This window comes from Cucurbita maxima, unplaced genomic scaffold (genome assembly GCF_002738345.1).
Source record: "Cucurbita maxima cultivar Rimu unplaced genomic scaffold, Cmax_1.0 Cma_Scf00017, whole genome shotgun sequence".
NCBI lineage: Eukaryota > Viridiplantae > Streptophyta > Magnoliopsida > Cucurbitales > Cucurbitaceae > Cucurbita > Cucurbita maxima.
Window position 1 is genome coordinate 1,353,113 of NW_019272033.1, and position 22,488 is coordinate 1,375,600.

Genomic DNA, 22,488 nt, shown 5'->3' on the forward strand with positions numbered 1-22,488 from the left:
TTGTTCCAAAGAATAATTCATATAAAAACTCATAAACGGGCCGATCATACATGGGCCTTCGTTGGGCCATCTTGAACTTCAACGTCTCCAACATGGAAAAGTTCCACTACCCAATGGGCAGGGCAAGTGGGCTGGGCCTAGGCCCAATATAATTTGAAATTAAAAATTAAAATTAAAATAATATAATAATTAAGGATTAAAAAAATAAAAAGGATCTTGTGGAGGTGATAGGAATGGGAAGAACCAGCTGTACTGCTCGATCCTTTCCCCCAAGATTCCCTCCACAATCCTTCATCCCCCTCTCGTTTATTTATTTATTTATTTCTTTTTTATTTTTACTTATTTTCCTTATATAATTAATAAAATATCTCCTCTACGATATAGTCATGTTGCCTATTGCTCGCTTCTAAAAGTGAAGATTATCCCCATAGACTAACACAAGTTTTTTCCACCGTATTTTTTCATCACTTATATGTATCTTAGAAATTGCTCTAAATAAAGCATACTTTAACTTTGAAGCTCGTATGACTCAGTCACCGAAAATGAAAGTGCACTTTCTTGGTATAGGCGGTGACTTTTTCAACTATATCTCATTCAAATATGGTATCAATTCATTCATGTTCTGTTTCTTTACTTCTTTTTTAATTATAGGAGATTTCACTGCCCGAACAACCCCATATTCGGCAATGTTATCAAATCGGATGCATGTATCATAAAAAAATAATATAGATTTAAAAAATGAAGGGATTAATTCGGATGAGTTGGGTGAATTAATTTAAAATAAGAAAAAGAAATAGTTGACTATGGACCGACCCATCTTCTCCGGATCCGTGGGGATTTTGTACCCGTTGAGGCAATATTATGATTATCCCAATAATTATAATGTTTGGTCCGTGCTCCATTTTCTTAATACTGCCTCGAAACCGACAATACGGTGTCGTTTTTCATTACCCCTTATTGCAAAATCTTAGTCAGTAAATCATACACTTCTCTCTGCTCGCCCCGAGGAAGATCACGTTGTTTTATTTGACCTACAACGTTAAATTACAAATATATTATAATATTGATATAATTCATAAAACCCGTGTTTGTTTTATTTATAAACTTTTCAATTTAATATTTAGTTTGTTAGTGATGCATTGTGATTTATGAGTGGTTGATGTGTTACTTTTACGATATTTTAATTGTTAATGTAATATATAAAGTGGATAAGTAATTTTCTTTTTCTAAAGAATATAATATTTTTTATAATGATGTGTAAACCTCTCCCTAATAAACGTATTTGAGGCTGACGACAAACGTAATGAGTCAAAATGGATAATATCTACAAATAGTATCCGAACCAGATACGGGGCAGTGTGTCCAACAAGGACAATGGTTGCCCCCAAGGGGGTGGATTGTGAGATTCTATATTGAAGGATGTTGAGTATCTCATGTGATATCTCATATCAGTCGGAAACTGGGACAAAACGTTGCTTATAAAGGTGTAGAAATCTGTCCTAGCATATGTGTTTTAAAGACATGAGCTTGACATCTACACGTAACATGCCAAAACAAACAATATTTAAACTCTCGAATGGAAAGAGATTTTTCAGTTTTCAAAAAATTCAATCCAACTCAAACAATAAAAAAAATAAATTAATAATCTGATACTGAGTTTGAGTCAAATTTTTATATGGATATAATATTTAATTTGGAAGTCAAAATTGATTTTGAATTTAAATTAATTAATAATAATCTCTCCACAACACATAAAAAAGAATCTTAATTAAAAATAATTATTTCAGGTAAAGCAAGCTGTTCAGCCGACTCTGCTTCCCGAAGCCAATATAAGTTCGTATCTGGTTGAGGCTTTGATTTATTTGTTTAATTTTGGATTAAATTTAATTTTAGTCAAATAAAACATTAATTTAATTAAATAAAATACAATTAGTTTTTTTATTTTTTTTATCGATTTTCTACCTTAATAAAATATTAATCGTAAAATAAGCATTGCGATCCCACTAAAAAGGACCTTCCTATGTTGATTGGTACGAATTTGTGTACGAGCCAATTTATCGATAATTTAATTAATAATTTCCATATTCAAGAAAATTAAATAATTAAATAAATAAATTAGCTTTGGTTCGGTATCTGGCGAGCATGTGAGTCATGTGGGTGAGTCATTTATTGAATAAAATTGGATGAAGTATGAAAATGGAGAAAGCAAATCGCGTGAATTTTTCAAATAATTCTCTTTTTTTCTTTTTTTAAGGTTATATTAATAAAAATATTCTTATTTTCTTTTAAAATTAAAAAAAAAAAAGTTAAAAAATTTGGTTTTATTGTTTTCTTAACGACGTTACCTCTACATGAAATAGAATCAGAATTGAGTACATGCAATCATGATAAGATCTATCTTTTCATAAACCATTATGACTTTGAACTCTACAACCCCACACACGTGTGCATGGGTGTATGCATGATGTGCATAGATATTATAATGTACATGTTTTTACTAATCATAACTGGAAAGTATCCCGATACACATGGCGTGAAAAAAATGCATGAAATACCCATAACTTTTAAATCATTGTATTAACTTATGATGCAAGACATAATTTCATTTTTTCATAACATAGCATTTCTATTAGACATAAATACAAAATACACACATGGTTTTCAAACAAGCCACTTACGTGGTTGGTTGGTCTGTAGTTACTAATTATTCTTATAACTAGCTTGAATTTGTTCCTCAAAATTCAATTCAATCTACTTAAACCCATGACGTCGTGTTGAGGCAATTCATTTCATGGTACCAATTAAATCAACTTTTGGCTTGAAGATAATTTAAATTGACCAAACAAGGATCATATTATCCTAAAAAACACTGGTACTGGTACTGGTACTGTCCAAAATGGTAGAGTAGAGTCCTGATACTTCAAATAGATCAGAATCAAGTCAAATAAGTTGTATAAGCCTAGCTAGAGCTATCGAGCAAAGAGTGTAGGGAGACGAGTCAAGGCATGAGTCACAATTTGGGACAAATCGAGCATGTGCACTACACATGAGACGACTACACGATACACAAAAATTCAAAATTATGGCTCCAAATATTATTTAACTCAAAAAGAAAATATTATTCCATATTTGATATATTAAAAAATATTAAAAAAAATATATAATAATAATAATGGAAGAATCTGATGGGAACGGGATTGACTTCATTTGTGTGTTACCCTTTTTCCACCCTTCTTCTTCTTCTTCGTTCTGTTGCTGATCAAATCATATCATTGAGAAGCACATGACCATAATAAACGCAACATCCACCATTATTGGAGCTGACTCTTTATTTCTTTTTTTATTTTATTTTCCATTTTCAATTTTCTCAAACTATATATAATGCCTCCTCTGTCTTCCATGTCTCATCAACAATCCTGCTGAAGAACCCCACCGGCATTGCCGTCCGACTTCCTTCTATGGATCCCTGAGATTTCTGGACTCTGACTCTAACGAATCATACCTACAGAGTTCGTACTGGAAGCGTTTTAAGCTGTTTCGAAGGGTCTGTTTGGAGGTAATTTCGCTATGGAAGTTTTCTCCAGGTCTTCCTGTGGAGATGACGACGAAGAGGCTCTGAAATGGGCGGCGATCGAGAAGCTTCCGACGTATTTACGGATTCGGAGAGGAATACTGAAAGAAGAGCAAGGCGAAGCCAGGGAGATCGATATCCGGAACCTTGGATTGTTGGAGAGGAGGCATGTTTTGGAAAGGCTTGTCAAGATTGCTGAGGAAGATAATGAGAAGTTTCTGTTGAAGCTCAGAGACCGGATTGAAAGGTTAGTTCGAACTCATTTCTGAAATCATTCAAGCTCAGCCAAACCTTGATGATGAATTCAACAATATCTTCAGTATTGTTTTTGTCTTGAACTGAATAGTGTTACTAGATATATCAATCACAGTTCATTAGCTTCGATTTTCTTTTTCTGGTATGATGATTTAGTATTTCCATAACGCTTATGATTTGTTTGGGAAACTCTGCGATTTGAAGTCGACTGTTGATAACGATTTTATGTTCATGGATTGCTGTTGAATACTTTAAAAATAAAATTGTAGTATGAATATTCAAAATAAGCACGTATTTTCGTTTTAAGAATTTGACTAAGATTTATGATATAATACTTCATCAAATTATCACTCAAGACTCAAAAACTTCAGTTAATCTCGTAAATTTAATGCTCCAATATCTTACAACACAGAGTTGGTCTAGAAATCCCAACAATTGAAGTTCGGTTTGAGCATCTGAATGTCGAAGCAGAAGTTTATGTGGGAAGAAGAGCATTGCCCACAATGTTCAATTTCTCTCTTAACATATTTGAGGTAATCAAATAAACTTTCAGATTGATATAATCATGTCTTAAGAACTAGATCTCATTTTCTACTTGCTTCATGTTCTTTGTAGGGCTTACTAAATTATCTTCACATCCTTCCAAGTAGGAAGAAACCCCTATCAATTCTTCATGATGTCAGTGGAATTATCAAGCCTAAGAGGTAAACGATCAGGAACGTGGTTTAAATATGCAGCAGTCGCCATTTTGTAATGCTGTTGTTTTTATTCTGCAGAATGACGTTGCTTTTGGGTCCCCCAAGTTCTGGAAAAACCACTTTACTATTGGCTTTGGCTGGAAAACTTGGGAAAGATCTCAAAGTAAGAATCAAATCCTAAAACTTGTGTATAAACTAAAATACTTGGAGACATTTAATGCCACAGTGTTGAGAGTTCTTGTGGGTTCCAGTTTTCTGGTAAAGTTTCATACAATGGACATGGAATGGAGGAGTTTGTACCGCAAAGGACTTCAGCTTACATAAGTCAACATGATCTGCATATTGGGGAGATGACTGTCAGGGAGACGTTGGCTTTTTCAGCAAGATGTCAAGGAGTCGGATCACGATACGGTGAGTTGCCAAAATGCCAAGAGATACAGATTATATATTAGCTGAAGATGCTAACTATTCGCTTCCAACTTGAAAATTTTTCAGAAATGTTGGCAGAACTTTCGAGGAGAGAAAAAGCTGCAAATATTAAACCGGACCCTGATCTTGATATCTACATGAAGGTTTGAATTGAAAGAAGCACATCAAAATGGAAAAGAAGTTTTCGGTCTTTTACAAGTTCTGTAATCAATGCTTCAAAACTTGCAGGCAGAAGCACTAGAAGGGCAAGAAACTAGCATAATTACAGACTATATCCTCAAGGTACGAACTCAAATTTGAATATGTGATGAACCGTCTTCTAATCATAGAAAAAGATAGAATTGTATGTACTCTTTCTCCCTCTCTCTGATAATATCATTTGGCAGATTTTGGGGCTTGAGATGTGTGCTGATACCATGGTGGGGGATGATATGATAAGGGGCATCTCTGGAGGACAGAGGAAGCGTCTTACAACAGGTAAAATCCAGAAGGACTCGTTTCCATTTTATCCATTTCATAGAATCCAAGTTGTCGACAAGTCCTTATTTCTCAAACTTCTTGTCAATAAAAACAGGGGAGATGCTAGTTGGACCAGCTAGGGCACTCTTCATGGATGAGATTTCAAACGGTTTAGACAGTTCAACAACGTACCAGATGGTGAATTCTCTCAGGCAATCAATCCATATACTGAATGGAACGGCTGTCATATCTCTTCTCCAACCTGCACCGGAGACATTTGATCTTTTTGATGATATAATCCTCTTGTCAAATGGGCATATTGTGTATCAAGGCCCACGAGAAGATGTTCTCAGCTTCTTTGCACATATGGGCTTCAAGTGTCCAGAGAGAAAAGGGGTGGCTGATTTTTTACAAGAAGTAAGTCCCTCTTTTGCACCTACGTTGGTTTGTTTCAGGAGACACTGTACCTTATATTATTATATTGAATGTTCTCTTCTTGTTCATGCAAGGTGACCTCAAGGAAAGACCAAGAACAATACTGGGCACTTCGAGAGGAACCATATAGATTTGTTTCAGTCAAAGAATTTTCTGAAGCGTTTCAGTCATTTCATATTGGTCGACAACTGGGAGATGAGCTTGCCACTCCGTTCGATAGGTCCAAATCCCACCCAGCTACTTTAACAACCAAGAAGTACGGTGTTAGCAAAAAGGAAGTGTTGAAAGCCTGTATATCCAGAGAAATTCTGCTAATGAAGAGGAATTCTTTTGTATACATTTTCAAAATGTTCCAAGTAAGTGGTATTTGGCCCCAAAATTTTGCTCAGATACACAACTTGAGATAAATGCCTGATATTTACTATGTTAAGAGCTGAAGGATGCTAAAGTAAAGCCATTTGAACCTGTAATAGTTTGTGCTCTTCTCATTTCCAACTTCACTAACTTATTTTTTCTTTCAGCTTATTATAATGGCTTTGGTAACAATGACTTTATTCCTACGCACCGAACTGCATCGAGACACTGAACTAGATGGAGGGATTTATATGGGTGCCCTGTTCTTTACTCTTATTGTAATCATGTTCAACGGATTCTCTGAACTTGCTATGACTGTCGTGAAACTTCCTGTATTCTATAAGCAAAGAGACCTTCTCTTCTATCCTTCTTGGACATATGCTCTGCCAACATGGATACTCAAGATCCCAATCACCTGTCTAGAAGTTGGCATTTGGGTGGTCATGACCTATTATGTCATAGGGTTTGATCCAAACATTGAAAGGTAAGTAAAAGTAGCCAATTTTACAATTTGAAACCAAGTCTTAATCTGGTTCACTAAACGTGAAAAAACATTCATTTGCAGGTTTCTCAAACAGTTCCTTTTACTTTTCTGTATCAACCAAATGGCATCAGGATTATTTCGCTTAGCAGCAGGACTTGGAAGAAATGTTGTTGTGGCTACCACATGTGCGACATTAGCTCTTCCGGTAGTTATGGTTTTGGGTGGATTTATCGTGGCTCGAGGTAACTTTCATGTTCAATTTCAATACGGCCTACGTAATATAATGAGACCAGCTACATTTCTGATTTGCATGGAAAAGATAATCCATTCTTTCTTTGTTAGAGGATGTACACCCATGGTGGCTGTGGGGATATTGGGTCTCACCAATGATGTATGGACAGAATGCTATCGCAGTAAATGAATTTCTTGGGGATAGCTGGAGGCATGTATGTACTAAAGTTATCTTTTTGATTCATAGTTAGAAGAATGTAAAGAGATTCCATCAGCAAAAACTGATAAATATGTTGAGATCTGTGTGCTGCAGGTGCTTCCCAATTCCTCAGAACCATTAGGTGTTACAATCTTGAAGTCTCGAGGGATTTTCCCTGAAGCTTATTGGTATTGGATAGGAGTAGGAGCTACAATTGGATACGTTTTGCTTTTCAATTTTCTCTTCATCTTGGCCTTACATTACCTAGATCGTAAGTCATTCACCATGTACGATTTTGACATTATAATTTGTACACATTACTAATACTTTGCATTATTTCCTGCAGCATTTGGTAAGCCGCAAGCAGTACTATCTGAAGATACCTTGGCTGAGAAAAATGCTAACAAAACTGGAGAATTCGAACCCCCAACAAAGACCAACATCTTCTTTGGTGGGTCATCAAATTGAGATCAATATATTGCCTAGCTTTATTTATAACAATAGCATAATGAATATCTTTATAATGCAGAAAGAGAGAAGGAGAGTCAAAATATATCATCCAGGACATTGTCTACAAGAGTTGGAAGCAACAGTGAATTTAACCATAATAACAACCGAGGGATGGTTCTTCCTTATGAACCCCATTCTATCACTTTTGACGAAATCAGATATGCTGTAGACATGCCACAGGTATTGAATTTCAGTGAACCATAATGCAAAATTTGTATATCAAATGATCATTACAGTAACAGAACAATCTTTTCTCAAGTGGGAACCATGTCAAAGTTGTTGACGTTAGTTTGTGTTCCTAATTTCGAAATTGACTTTCTTTTAGGAAATGAAAGCACAAGGTGTCGTTGAGGACAAACTGGAATTGCTAAAGGGCGTCAGTGGTGCTTTCAGGCCAGGAGTTTTAACAGCTTTAATGGGCGTTAGTGGTGCCGGTAAAACGACTCTAATGGATGTGTTAGCTGGAAGGAAAACTGGTGGATGTACAGAAGGAACCATCACTATATCTGGGTTTCCAAAGAGGCAAGAAACATTTGCCCGTATTTCAGGATATTGTGAGCAAACTGATATCCATTCTCCCCACGTTACAGTCTATGAATCATTGGTGTATTCCGCATGGCTCAGATTATCTCCTGATGTTGATTCGGGCACCAAAAATGTATCAATCTTTATTTCTCTTTTCTTTTAAAAGAAAATTTAATTTGCAAGGATTTATCTTTTATTTTCAGATTATTAACCGAATGATTTTCCATTCCAGATGTTTATTATGGAAGTCATGGAACTCATGGAGTTAACCCCATTGAGAGATGCTCTAGTTGGATTGCCCGGAGTCAATGGACTTACAACTGAACAGCGGAAGAGGCTAACTATAGCAGTTGAACTCGTGGCTAATCCATCCATAATTTTCATGGATGAGCCAACCTCTGGTCTTGATGCCAGAGCAGCAGCAATAGTCATGAGAACTGTCAGGAGCACAGTTGACACTGGACGAACTGTAGTCTGCACCATTCACCAACCAAGTATTGATATATTTGATGCTTTTGATGAGGTGAACACTCTTTCATTTCAGAAGTTGTTGACTATTTTTATTCTTCTTTATTCTATACTGGAATTGAAAAAACCTTTAATGCTTCATTATAGCTATTCCTCTTGCAAAGAGGAGGAGAAGCAATATTTGTCGGTCCGATTGGTCGCCACTCTTCCCACTTAATTGATTACTTTGAGGTGAGGAAAATGCATTTTTGCGGTTGAAATTAATTTCATGTTTTCCAGAATCTCTAAAAAGTGTGATGTTTCTGCATCAAGGGAGTTGAAGGAGTTCCAAAGATCAAGGATGGGTACAATCCTGCAACTTGGATGTTAGAGATCACTTCACCAGCACAAGAAGCTGCTCTTGGAGTTAACTTCACCGACATCTATAGGAATTCAGAACTGTATAGGTACAATCTAATTATGTTCTTCTTAATCATAACTAAAAGTTTCCACCATTGTCCCAAAGGGTAGAAAGGAAGATTTCTTTGCCAAAAGATTGTCCTGCAATTTATTTGATGTCCATCTATATCATATCTCCCTTCCATTACACAGGAGAAACAAAGCCTTGATCAAGGAACTAAGCATTCCTCCACCAGGTTCGAAGGACTTGTTGTTTCCTACTCAATACTCTCAATCTTTCCTTAACCAGTGCATGGCATGTCTATGGAAACAGCACCTCTCCTACTGGCGTAACCCACCATATACCATCGTGAGACTTTTATTTGCAACTTTTGTTGCCATTCTATTTGGGACAATATTTTGGGATCTCGGCTCAAGAAGGTAATGAGGGGAAAACAGGGAGTTTTAGGGGCAGCAAAGAGTTTGGACTGTTTTACTTTCCTCATAATCTCTTATATCTCTAATTGGCTTCACTTTCATCCCTTGGCAATGCAGAAAAACACGACAGGATCTTTTCAATGCAATTGGATCCATGTACGTCGCTGTTCTCTTCATCGGGACACAAAATTCCTCTTCCGTGCAACCAGTTGTGGCCATTGAAAGAACAGTCTTTTATAGAGAAAGAGCCGCAGGAATGTACTCAGCATTGCCATATGCATTCGGACAGGTTACATTAATATTTCTTACTACTACTGCTACGACTTAAACTTGTACCTCTTTTCGCAAAACATGAACTACAACATTTTGGGTTTATGTGAGATCTCACATCGGTTAGAAAGGAGAACGAAGCATTTTTTATAAGGGTGAACGCGTTTTAAAATCTTGAGGGGCAGTCCGGAACGGAAAGTCTAAAGAGAAAAATATCTGCTAGCGATGAGCTTGGGTTGTTACAAATGGTATCAGAGCCAAACACCAGGCGGTGTGCCAGCGAGGACGCTGGCCCCAAGGAGGGTGGATTGTGAGATCCCACATCGGTTGGAAAGGAGAACGAAACATTTCTTATAAGAGTGTGGAAATCTCTCCCTAGTGAACGCGTTTTAAAACCTTGAGGGACAGTCTGGAAGGGAAGGGAAAGCCCGAAGAAAAAAACTATCGGCTAACGGTAGGCTGCTTGAATTGTTACCGTTTAAGAATAAGAAGTAAACTGAAAAAGATGTGTCTTGCCTTGCAGATTATGATTGAGCTCCCATATGTATTCATTCAGACAACCATTTACAGTGTCATCGTGTACGCCATGATCGGTTTCGAGTGGACAGCAACCAAGTTCTTCTGGTATCTATTCTTCATGTACTTCACCTTATTGTACTTCACCTTCTACGGAATGTTGGCTGTTGCTATTACACCCAACGACCAGATCTCCAGCATAGTTTCCGCTTCATTCTATACAATATGGAACGTTTTCTCGGGGTTCCTCATTCCTCGAACAGTAAGTTACACAGATTACTCAATACCATTTCCTTTTCTTTTGGCTCTTGATACAAGTTTGAAGCTTCTTCTTATATGGACTAAATTGATGGCAGAGGATTCCCATATGGTGGAGATGGTACTACTGGGCATGCCCAGTCTCTTGGACCTTATATGGATTGGTTGCTTCCCAGTTCGGAGATATTAAGGACACCCTTCAATCAGGTGAAACTGTTGAAGAATTTATAAGGAATTATTTTGGGTACAGACAGGAATTTCTGGGTGTTGTTGCAGTGGTGCATATTGGGATGCCCCTGCTCTTTGGATTCATCTTTGCCTTCTCAATTAAGGCATTTAATTTCCAAAAAAGATAACCAAAAAAAGAAAAAAAAGAAAAACTAAACGACATAGTTTTGTCGCAAAATATAGCAGCACCACACAATTACATGAAGGTCTAGTGTTCATTTTCAAAAGGGAAACAGAGAATAGAGATGTATTTAGATCATTAAGAGAAAGGTCATTGCATTATGTACACATCTTCATTATAAATCAAATGAGAATCACAATACATCAGGTACACTTTCTGTATTTTCATGGTTGATCATCAATTGCGCTCGTAACTTCAAAAAATTATCGTCTACCTTAAACTGGATAGATTGTATTAATTTTAACTTTTAACTTTCAATTTAAACTTCAAACTTGAATGCATGTATTTGTTTCAATCACTATTAGAAAGGTTTCTCACACATCTAAAATCATGTGTTACTCTATAATAACTATTGAAAATAAGACACACACATAAATAAATGTTTTTTTTGTTCTCTATTGTCTTTGATGTCGTTACTAATGACGACAAGTGTGAAGAAGATCCAAGTGCCTATGTCGTTGAAGGTGGCAACGTTATAGTAGTTTCATTGACTTTAGTGGTGAGGAGTTTTAGCTTTGCTAAAATGGAGATGACCTTAAAGTGTCAGGAATACGTTAAACTAGTTGTTTTTCCGAAGTCGTTAATGGTTTAACATTAATGTTAGAATTTCAAGATGATAATTAATGTTTTATCTATTAAGCTATGTTGCATAACTATATATATATATATATAATTTCCGAAGAAAAAGTTCATGAGAGATATATGGATATGGATAAATATCTTTTGGGCGTTGGGCGGAATGAAGCGAAGGGAGACCATGACCGTTGTGTCGTACTCTAAACTAAAAGCCTTCCCTGCACGCGTCTGCATAAGTCTTCCAAGACGGCAAGCAACCCTCCCCCACCTCCACCACATGCCAAAATTATTCAATATCAATATTAGTTTTACATTCTCACCAAAAATAATAAATAAATAAATAAGATCTCTCTTACTTAAAATTACCATCTATGTTCTTATCTGTTATGAATCACGAACTTTCACAATGATATGATATTGTTTACTTAAGCATAAACTCTCATGACTTTGCCCATAGATGGTTTCTCCAATAGACCTCATATCAATACCACTTGAATCATTTTTTACTACACTTTCAAGACTCACAACTTATTTATTCGACATTTGAGGATTCTATTGACATAATTAAATTAAGAGCGTGACTCTGATACCATACAAGGAATCATGAACTTCTACAATGATATGATATTTTTCACTTTAAGTATAAGCTCTCATGACTTCACTTTTAGTTTCTCAAAAAAAAAATCACATACAAATAGAGACGGCGTTCATTTCTTATCAACTCATGATATTCTTGTTAATTAGCTAATGTGGACTACTCCTCTCAATAATCCTAAACATCCAACTCTTTAGTTATGAAATATTATTAAATTTATTAGAGTAAATAAATATGGGATAATCATTATTTAATATTATTGTTGTTGTTTGACAAAATTTTATGGAAATAGCATTTTATAATTTTAATTAACCGTGACACACGGTGGCTGTTCCAAACTTGCTGGACTTCCCTTGCCGTCGTTCTCATTTCTCAACTACCGTGAGCTGACCAACAAGCTCCCACGCCACCTCCTCATCCTTCTCCTTCTTTTTAACTTCTTCATTTCCCATCTCCTTCTCTCCCAAATTCCACAGTTCCATAAACACTCCAACAGACAAATTCATCAAAAAAAAAATGGCTATGTCCACCACCTGTTGCCTGAACAACCTCAATCCGCCGCCGCGGCTGCTCCCAAAGTCCACCACACCCACCACCAATCAACTCCTTCCACGGTAATTACTTACCACACTCCGATCATTCATTTTGGTTCTGTAATTGAAGAAATCGATCTGCCTTCGAATTTACAAAACCCAGGGATTAAATTTAAACATCTGTGTGGAATTGGGCAGGAATGGAAATGGAGAACGGTGGCAAAAGCGGTGCGTTTTGGGGGTGGTCGGAGTGGCAATGGCTCTGCAAATGGTCGGAGAAAGTGGTGGCGTAGAAATGGGAGATGTCAATTTTGTTGATTCCAGAAAATGGAGCGAAGAAAGAATGTGCCCTCAGTGGCGGCTCAATTCCCTCGAAACCATCGTGCCGGAGAATCTTCCAAGGCCAGCCGCCCGCCGGAGATGGGAGCCCGCCGCCCTTCCTCGCACAGCGCCTCAACTCCGAACCATACATACATCTTCCCTCTCTACTCGCTGCTTCTCTATGTAATTTCCAAATCCCTAAATATCAATTTACCAATTCTTCAATACCATTTTACAATATTACAATATTACCATTTCAATGTAATTTAATATTCTTAATTTTTCTAATAATCTTATAAATATATTTAGATTATGACCCTATTTTTTAGTTGGTCCGGTTGACTCAACAAAAAAATGTCAACCAGCAACTGACTCAAATGTTTTATTTTCTAAAGATTCAACACCTTTAATTTTAGTCGCATGCTTCTAAAAATATTTATTTTTATCATTTTATCTTAAATAATTGACCATCCCGTTATAAAAATACAAAACACAAAAATTAGCTATGGGACAAATCTTTTATTACCCCAATACGAGACGATTAGTTGAAATTATGGTAATCACTTATTTAGAAGGTTTAAATTGCATATTAAATTAATAAAGACGTATAAAAGAAAATGTCAAAAATGTCAATTTAACATTGAAGAGGCCCAAAATATACAAATAAGTTGGGCCAGGAAAGAACAAAGTGTATATATGGGCTAAGCCCATGTTACTGGTTTTATCTAGTTTGAAATGGGCCCTCAACCAGCTTTTGAATTGAACCAATCATAATTGGGCCGTATTGGGCTAAAGGCCCATATATTTAGATCAGTAATGGGCCGGCCGTTGAAATGCTCTAATCATTCAAATCACTACTATGATTAGATAATAATTGCATAAATAATTATTGACAATATAAATAAAAAAGAGAGAAAAAAAATGTCCCCTATCAAAAATTATCCCTATGAACCACTTATTTTTCCGATGGTCTTCCATGAACGGTGTGGTTGGATAACTCTTTCCCGAGTCACTATCTATAGCGAAATTAGTTTCCAATCTTTTCGTGAAGAGATTGATAAGAAATGGTAAATAAAACATTTGCGAAATTAGTTTCCAATCTTTATTTAGAGGAGAAGACGCTGGTAAATATTTTAAACACGTTTCTTTTTTCTAAAGGGGAAAATAAATATTTAATAATATTCACCACTTTATTTTATAGGTTGTCATTTATACCCGGGACTCTTGCCTGAAAAATATTTAATAATAATAGGATGAGTATTTAATAATATCTCAAGCGTGATTTTAATATTGAGGTCAATAAATGCAAATATGTTCAATTATGGTTTTGTCTTTTATGCTACCTAAAGCTATGTCTATTAGCTTTAGGTTCGAATTTCATTCTGGTGGGTTAAATGCATGGTACTTCCCTATACATGGACATAGGCCCACTAGACGAATGCCCGATTTTCGTGAACCCAAAGCCTGCACGTAGGCTTACACTCTCACACAATTGAACCATAAGTACGCATTAGTATAAATATAGGAGGAGAAGTAATTCACGCAAGAATACAATATTACCATGTTATCATGACATACATTATCTACGAAGCTAGTATACCTAATCATAACATTTCTAACATATTTCAGTTCATGGTATCTTGAGAGTCATACACATAGTCATACAATTTACATGCATAGAAGAATGATGCATCAAATATACACATACACGGTTATATAATTATCATATAACACGTAATAAACAGCCACAAATACATGTTAATTGTACAATACAATAATTTCATCCAACCAAACGTTAGACGTACTAGCAATGCGTCAACTTAACGTTCATGCTCATTTTAGTATTACTAAGCTTGCTTTAGTTGAAAGCTTAAAGTTTCTTTCTTTTTGAACGGCTGAGAACGAGTGGAACACGAGAGATGGTTGATTGGTTGCATGAATTCAAGTGAGTCGTTTTCTTTAAGAAAAAAAAATTATGACTAAAACAATGTTCAACCGAGTGAGATGACGAGATTTGAAACTCAGACTTCTTATCGGATAACATATATTATTATCAGTTGACTTGTTTCTTAGGTTGAGGATGATCGACAAGTTTTAAAAAAATATATTCTTTCTATATCATGATGATGATTCGATAACTTTCGGTCTTCCCTGTCGAGAGGAAAAAAAATTATTCGATCTATCAAATAATGGGACGGGATCGTTTTTGCATCACACAAATGCAAATGATTGAAGTGAAATATTTATAAATCCTTTTCCAAGTTTGCGGAGGTCTTTTTTTCTATTTATATTCCCATTTTGAGGAAACCAAATAAAATCTTCCACCACAAAGGTGATAGATGGGATGACATTTCCATTGGTTAGGAATCCTTTCAAATTTTAAAATTTTAAAAATTAAAAATTAAAAAGATAAATAAAATTCCCCTCTTTTTTATTCTCTTTTTGACCGATATAGTTAAAATTCCATCTTCTGGGCCTCTCATTTGGGCTTTATTGGGCCCAAATATTATTTATTTGTATTATTTAAATATTCAAAAGTTCTAGTGATGGAACCCTGACCGTTCGATTGACATTCAAGTATGCGGGATTGATGGAACAGTGGACGGCCTGGATTCAAGGATAAGGATCCACTTGAACTGCAGTCAAAATATTTCCACAAAAAGGAACCTGGAGTTAAGCGGGTGACACGTGTGGCGGAGGACTTAATGACGATTATACCCTTCCCTATCAAATCGAATTGCACTAATCCTCTTACATAAAAAACTGAGGGTCGCTTCGCTTAGTTGTAAACGTGTTAATTCAAAAAGCGGGGGGAGGGGGGATGTCAGGGTGGTTTTCGTCATTACGAGCAGGTGGGGACCACATACAGAGATTTTGTTGGCTGGAAGTGGCTCAGTGGACCCACCCTACCGTCACGTGGTTGTCTGATTGGGCAACTGTGATGGTTGACTTTTGTCACGAGCCGTCAAACCTCCACCGTTTACCCTCGCTAATTCTTTTCATTACAAAATTGTTTTTAATATTATTTTTATTAGATTTATTTATTTTATTTATTGTTTTTTTGGAAGATTAAAAAAAGAAAGGGGGAAAATTAAAAAGTAGGTCCAAATGTTATTCTTGTAATAAGTTTATAAACGCTACACGAACTCTTCATTTTCCACCGAAATTATCCAATCTAATTGTAACAACTCACCAATCGTAGATATTGTCTTCTTTAAGTTTTTTTCTTTAAGATTATAAATAGTGTTTATTAGAGAAAAATTTTCACTGAAATGCTTCGTTCCTTCCTCCAATCAACGTGAGATCTCACAATCCACCTCAAAAATTTCAACTGAGGTCAAATTTTTGTGTTAAAAAGTTTGTGTTTTTATGGAAATTGGGTTTCGTATAAAACTTTGATTTTTGCATCACTTAAATGGTACAAATCCAAATCCCTAAGGATTCGAAAATAGGGGACTTCTCGAGGTTGGAAAATTAGTGTAGAAAAAATAAAAACGCAAACATGTTTCGTAAGTCATAAACTTGTTATTTTATATTTCTTGTGTTTAGATTTGCATGCTAGAGTCATTCGAATAGTCTTGATCAAACTATCTTGTAAAGTAATTCAAATCCCGAGTTTTCTTTACTTTTGATCTTAATTATCACCATGATCCATTCTAAAATTTCTTCTTAGATTAATTACTTATCATTTTGAGGTTCTTAATTATGGAGATGATAGCTCAACCTAGGATAATAGTATCTTTGTTCATAATTCAAATTCCTTCGAGAGTCGTTATGATGTGAGATGAATAGTTCTCTTAAAAGGATGACAAAATTGTACGTTCTATCTATACAATTTATGATAAACGGGAGGCTATATATATGCATATATATGTAATTTAAGCTAATGAGTAGGTAACTGTGACTATGCTTTATTTTTTGGCTCTGTCGTTGACTTTGTGCATTATTATTTTACATGTGTGATGTATAATTTGTCAAAACTTAGGATTGAGAATTGGTTGTTTAAAAAAGAAGAAGAGAGCTTAGAAATCAAGGCGGCTATGGAAATTGGCAAGGATAGCTCATACGAGTCGGGATTCTTTAAAATAAAGATAGCTCATATGAGTGTTGTTTTTCGACAATCGGCAAGGATAATCGTTTGACCTGAAGTTGTTGGAAGAAAATAAGACAAAAATAACATAGAGATAATTGACTTTTGCTTCGACCGCGAGATGGAACTTATCGAACCTCTCTTCCCAAGAGTACGAGCACTGGTTTTGATCCACCTCTTTCTCGAGGCGCATGCGCCCACGAGATGGAACTTACCAGCCGTCTCCTTCCTCTATAGCTCGAGAGTGTGCCATAACCCTTGCGCCTGTAGGTTGACAGGCATCAACAAGGCTCACTCGTTATGCATTGGAGGAGTGAGTGAGCCCACCTCGGGATGGACCCCACAATATGTGTGTTTTCACGCTTTGCATTTTCTCCTACTCGAACCTGAGACCTATGTGTTGCGACGCTCTAACCCCTTGAGCTATTCAACTTGTCTGTTGATAAGATTGGCTCTTCCGAAATGATATACCACCAATGGCTTCAACTTGTTGTTTTTCGACAATCGATAAGAATAATCGGCAACTGAAATCCTTTTCGGTGAGAGGAAATCGTTTGAATGAAAGTTGTTGGAAGAAAATAAAGATGCTAAAAATAACAGAGATAATTGTCGAAGACTTTTGCTTATCTCAATTATCCTCAAAATATGTGTCATTTCCTACAATGTCATCTAAAACTTTGATAATACATTTGACGTGTTTGTCAAAGGGTCAAACGATACAAAATTGTCATCTAAAATTTTGATAATATATTTGACGTGTTTGTCAAAGGGTCAAACGATACAAAATTGTCATCTAAAACTTTGGCAATACATTTGACGATTTGTCAAAGAATCAAACGAATGTATTCAATCAACTAATGAAAACGTGTAAATCTAAATAAAGAAAATCTCAGGTTTTATCTAAGAACCAGCACATTTAAAGTCGTTCTTTTAACTTGTAAAAAAGGAAGGTGGGGATAGATTTGTCTCCGTAAAGTAAATAGGGTTAGAGTCGTAGATTACATTCTCCGTCCCGAAAAGAGAGTGTAATTAATTCACCAACACCCCAGAAAAGCCCTGCGGCAGAGACGCTAAGTAGAAAGAGCCTCGAGGAAAACTGAACCAAATCCCTTTCCTTCACCTTCACGCCTCCATTAAAACCCTTCTATCTCTCTCTCTCTCTCTCTCTCTCTCTTCATCCATTTATACTCCACACTCCTTCAAATCTCGCCCAGAAAAACAGAGTAAAACCACCAAAGACCAAAACAGAGCCACCTTGATGGGTTCTTGCAAACACCAAGAACACGATCAACCACAAGAACCCAAATGCCTATGGATCCATGGCCCCATAATTGTCGGCGCCGGCCCATCAGGATTAGCCGCCGCCGCTTCCCTTTCCCACAATCGAATCCCTTCGCTCATTCTCGAGAAATCCGATTGCATTGCTTCCCTTTGGCACTACCGCACCTACGATCGACTTAAACTCCATCTCCCCAAGCATTTTTGCGAGCTTCCTCTCATGGGTTTCCCTCAAAACTTCCCAAAATACCCTTCCAAAGATCAGTTCATTTCATACATGGAGTCCTACGCTTCCCATTTCTCCATTCAACCCCGGTTCAATCAGACCGTTCTCGCCGCTGAATTCGACTCTGTTTCCCGGTTTTGGAGAGTCTCCACTCAAGATACCCTGTACATTTCGCGCTGGCTCATCGTCGCAACCGGAGAAAATGCAGAGCCGGTTATTCCTGAGATTCTGGGGATTGAGCGGTTTACTCGAACCGTGGTTCATACTAGTATGTATAAGTCCGGTTCGGAATTTAAAAACCAGAGGGTTTTGGTCGTTGGTTGTGGGAATTCCGGTATGGAAGTTAGTTTGGATCTCTGCAGACAAAATGCCATCCCCCATATGGTTGTTAGAAACACGGTAAGTATTTTCTTCGATCACGGTAAATTTAGTTTTAACCTAGGGTAAATTATCATTTATTTATATTCTTATCGTTGTCAAGGTTCATGTATTACCGCAAGAAATGTTCGGATTCTCGACATTTGGAATAGCGATGGAGTTTATGAAATGGCTACCTCTAAAATTGGTGGATAAGATTCTTCTTTTAGCCGCCAATTTGACATTAGGCAATACCAATCAATTGGGTCTCCGACGACCGAAAACCGGTCCGATCGAGCTCAAAAATGCTACGGGAAAGACCCCGGTTCTCGACGTCGGAGCCTTGTCGTATATAAGATCAGGGAAGATCAAGGTAAATTTATATCAATTAGTTGGTTAATTAATTAAAAACTTTGTGATATAATCATTTATTTTTGGATGAAGATAATGGAAGGGATTAAGGAAATAACAAGAAATGGAGCGAAGTTCATGGATGGACAAGAGAAGGAGTTTGATTCGATAATCTTAGCGACCGGGTACCGAAGCAATGTGCCAAGTTGGCTCAAGGTATCCGATATAATATAATTTATTACTCATAAAGTTCGTATTGTTTCGGTTTGGACAACGGATGCTTTCGAGTAATAGATTTAGAGTTTAGGGTTTAGTTTAATGGATATGTCTAAGGATTATGATTTGCAGCATGGATGTGATTTTTTCACGAAAGACGGGATGCCGAAAACCCCGTTTCCGAACGGGTGGAAAGGCGAGAGGGGGTTATACACGGTCGGGTTTACTAAGAGAGGGCTGCTCGGAACCACGTCGGATGCCATGAAAATTGCCGACGACATTGCCGAGCAATGGCAGGCGGGGTGGAATGAGGATGACAAGAATAAATCTTCGTACGTAATATTTCGTTAAAGAATTTGAACGAAAATGAAGTAATTTTGGAATGAGACCATTTTGGGGTTGATTTGTAAATACATCAATTTTGAACGGGGCGTTTAATGCCTTGTTATCAATGAATCTTGAGCAAGCTTTGTAAAAAAAAAAAAAAAAAAAAGGGGGAAATTGTCAAATAGAATGTAACTATTTTCAAATACGTCCTCAAATTTTAGTTCTTTATGTAAATATCCTATTTTGAGCACCTGGTGTAATGGAAAATGGATTAAAATAGTAAATTTTGACTGAGGATAAAAATAATAATAATTAATTATTTCCTACTCTATGGATGTGATGGTGTAATAGTTCATGCGCACCGTTAGTAGATATCATCTTCTTTGGACTTTCTTTCTTAGATTTCAGCCCAAACCCACTGTTATTACGATATCATCATTTTTAAGTTTTTTCTTTCGAAACCTCTAAAACGCGTCTTTTAGAGAGAAATTTTCACACCCTTATAAAAAAGGCTTAGTTCTTATCTCTAATCGATGTGCGATCTCACAATCCACTTCTTTCAAGGTCCATCATTCATGTTAATACTCATTCCTCTCTTTAATCAAGTTTTAGTCTGTGTTTAAATGACCGACGCACCATTTTCCATCTTAAGAATTTTGGAGGGTTGAAATAAAAAGGAAAGAGTAATGGAGTTATGAGTTAATCTCTGTGGCTCTCTACCGCCATAAGACAACCTATGAGCTAAGCTCAGCTCCAATACGCGAGTTGAAACGAACACACTATCCCAAAACCACCCCATCCCTATCACAGCCTTCCATGCTTACGTCACCCTTCCCCTTCCCCTTCCCTTTTATTTTTTATTTTTATTTTATTTTAAAATAAATACAAATATTATTTCTTGGCAGATAGACCTAGACAGCTTTTATTATTATTATTATTATTTCAGTCTTCTTCTTACAATTCCATCTCATCTGTTCCCATCTCTCCCTTTCGCGAGTGGTTCCTACGCGCTGGTGTTTCAATTAGGCGAGTGTAACTCACGCGCCACAAGAGAGAGTGGCATCGGGGAGCGCAATAATACCATATATATTATATATATATATATATATGTATAAGTTGGCATGACATGGCATGCATTTGTACTCATCAATCACTGGAGCTCCCCTGCATGCATGCCATCCCCCATGCAAATTAATATACCACCTCTCAATTTTACTCTTTTAAAATTATTATTATTTTAATTTTTAACAAATTATTATTATTGTTGATATTATTATTATTATTATTATTCGATCAACAATGTAACGTCAATTTGTATCGAGCATCTTCGTTCATTCATTTTGTATCTTGTTAATTATCTTGAAACATCGTGTAATAAAATTTTTATACTAGCTATAGTTTCAACTGGTTGACCTAGATAGACTTCGAGCACACGACTATCTCAACTTTGAAGCTAAAAATCTCTACTATACTATAATAGTTGCACGGTTCAAAACATTATTAGCTAATAAATAAATCTTTGGGGTACAATAGAATGGGCCGAGTCATTACGGAACCATTTTAATGGGCCCACACCATTTTAGTCCAATTTTAATGGGCCGGCCCAATACTTTAAATTTTATCCAACCCATTCATCAAAATTCAATAAATGAGTTTGTAAGTTTCTCTTTTTGCGGAAAAAAAAAATTATATAAAAATGATTTTCATTAATTTAAATAATCTGTTAAAAATCATGCTTAACTAGTTCAATTTGAGCTATAACTTAATTATGAATATTTATTTTTTTTAATTTATGCTCGTTTATGTTATACCAATTTTGTAGATAAATAAATGCAATTCATGTCGTATTCAATAGCCAATGAATTCATCAATTATGAGTTAGGAAACATTAACCATCTCAACCGTTCATAATGTTCCGATTTTAAAATTTTAAATCTATCGAAAATTTTAAATTTGTTACGTTGTATTAGTTCTAAACTTTCAATTTTATATATTATACCTAAAATTCAAACGGTAACAATTAGATTGGGTTTAAAAAATGTCTTGATCTAACCAAATTCAACTTATAGACACCTCTTGTTTTTAGGGAGGTTCATATGATCCGTAAATCTGACTAGTTTGGACTATCCAACCCAAACCGTAAAAGTTGGAATGAGGAAAACTTTTAGAAAATTGAAAAAATTGGGTCGATTCGTGTTAAATATTTTTAGTTGGGTCAACCCAACAAACTCGAAAATAGAGTTCAAATCCAACTCCACCCTATCTTAATTTTGACATTATTATCATAATCAAGAATATTTAACATTGGTAACCAAGGTTAATGATTCACCGTAAGTTGTGAATGTTTGATCTTTGAACTTTTTCAATATTTTAGTTATTAATGTAACATGTATCGTAGATAAATATGATTTAAAAAAATAATCGGACAACTCAACAGACCTAGAAGATTGAGTTGTGAACTCTATTCGAGTTGTTTGGTTCACAAACTCAACTAATTCGAAATTTCGGGCTGGTTAAAAGATTTTCGGAACCCAACCCTAAACCTAACTGAGGTATATCTCTACTAAGTTTAGGGTAAAATAATTATCTAATAAGAATAGAGCACGTGGCAAATGGATAATTGAGCGTGAAAAATAAAGGAATAATGCATGCTCATATTTTATTGTTTTTTTTTTTTTTTTTTTTTTTTTTTTTTTTTTTTTTTTTTTTTTTTTTTTTTTTTTTTTTTTTT

At 35.9% G+C, this 22,488-nt stretch overlaps 3 protein-coding genes across 3 annotated transcripts; all 3 read left to right on the forward strand.

Moving 5' to 3' along the window:
- Positions 1-3,292: 3,292 nt before the first annotated feature.
- Positions 3,293-10,835, forward strand: LOC111492313 (pleiotropic drug resistance protein 1-like). Its single transcript, XM_023141609.1, has 24 exons — positions 3,293-3,818; positions 4,239-4,359; positions 4,442-4,530; positions 4,603-4,687; positions 4,776-4,935; positions 5,020-5,096; positions 5,182-5,235; positions 5,340-5,430; positions 5,528-5,829; positions 5,922-6,203; positions 6,369-6,685; positions 6,767-6,927; positions 7,028-7,131; positions 7,230-7,386; positions 7,462-7,566; positions 7,645-7,805; positions 7,951-8,283; positions 8,383-8,673; positions 8,766-8,849; positions 8,931-9,064; positions 9,210-9,437; positions 9,552-9,723; positions 10,228-10,482; positions 10,577-10,835. Exons 1-24 carry the CDS (start codon positions 3,568-3,570, stop codon positions 10,832-10,834), a joined length of 4,272 nt encoding a protein of 1,423 aa, XP_022997377.1. The 5' UTR covers positions 3,293-3,567; the 3' UTR covers position 10,835.
- Positions 10,836-12,381: 1,546 nt separating this feature from the next.
- LOC111492380 lies at positions 12,382-13,153 on the forward strand. Its single transcript, XM_023141706.1, has 2 exons — positions 12,382-12,672; positions 12,790-13,153. The coding sequence occupies exons 1-2, from the start codon at positions 12,575-12,577 to the stop codon at positions 13,097-13,099; spliced, it is 408 nt and encodes a 135-aa protein (XP_022997474.1). The 5' UTR covers positions 12,382-12,574; the 3' UTR covers positions 13,100-13,153.
- A 4,956-nt stretch (positions 13,154-18,109) lies between these two features.
- LOC111492341 (probable indole-3-pyruvate monooxygenase YUCCA4) lies at positions 18,110-19,886 on the forward strand. Its single transcript, XM_023141651.1, has 4 exons — positions 18,110-18,905; positions 18,988-19,236; positions 19,308-19,430; positions 19,563-19,886. The coding sequence occupies exons 1-4, from the start codon at positions 18,261-18,263 to the stop codon at positions 19,779-19,781; spliced, it is 1,236 nt and encodes a 411-aa protein (XP_022997419.1). The 5' UTR covers positions 18,110-18,260; the 3' UTR covers positions 19,782-19,886.
- The last annotated feature ends 2,602 nt before the right edge of the window (positions 19,887-22,488 follow it).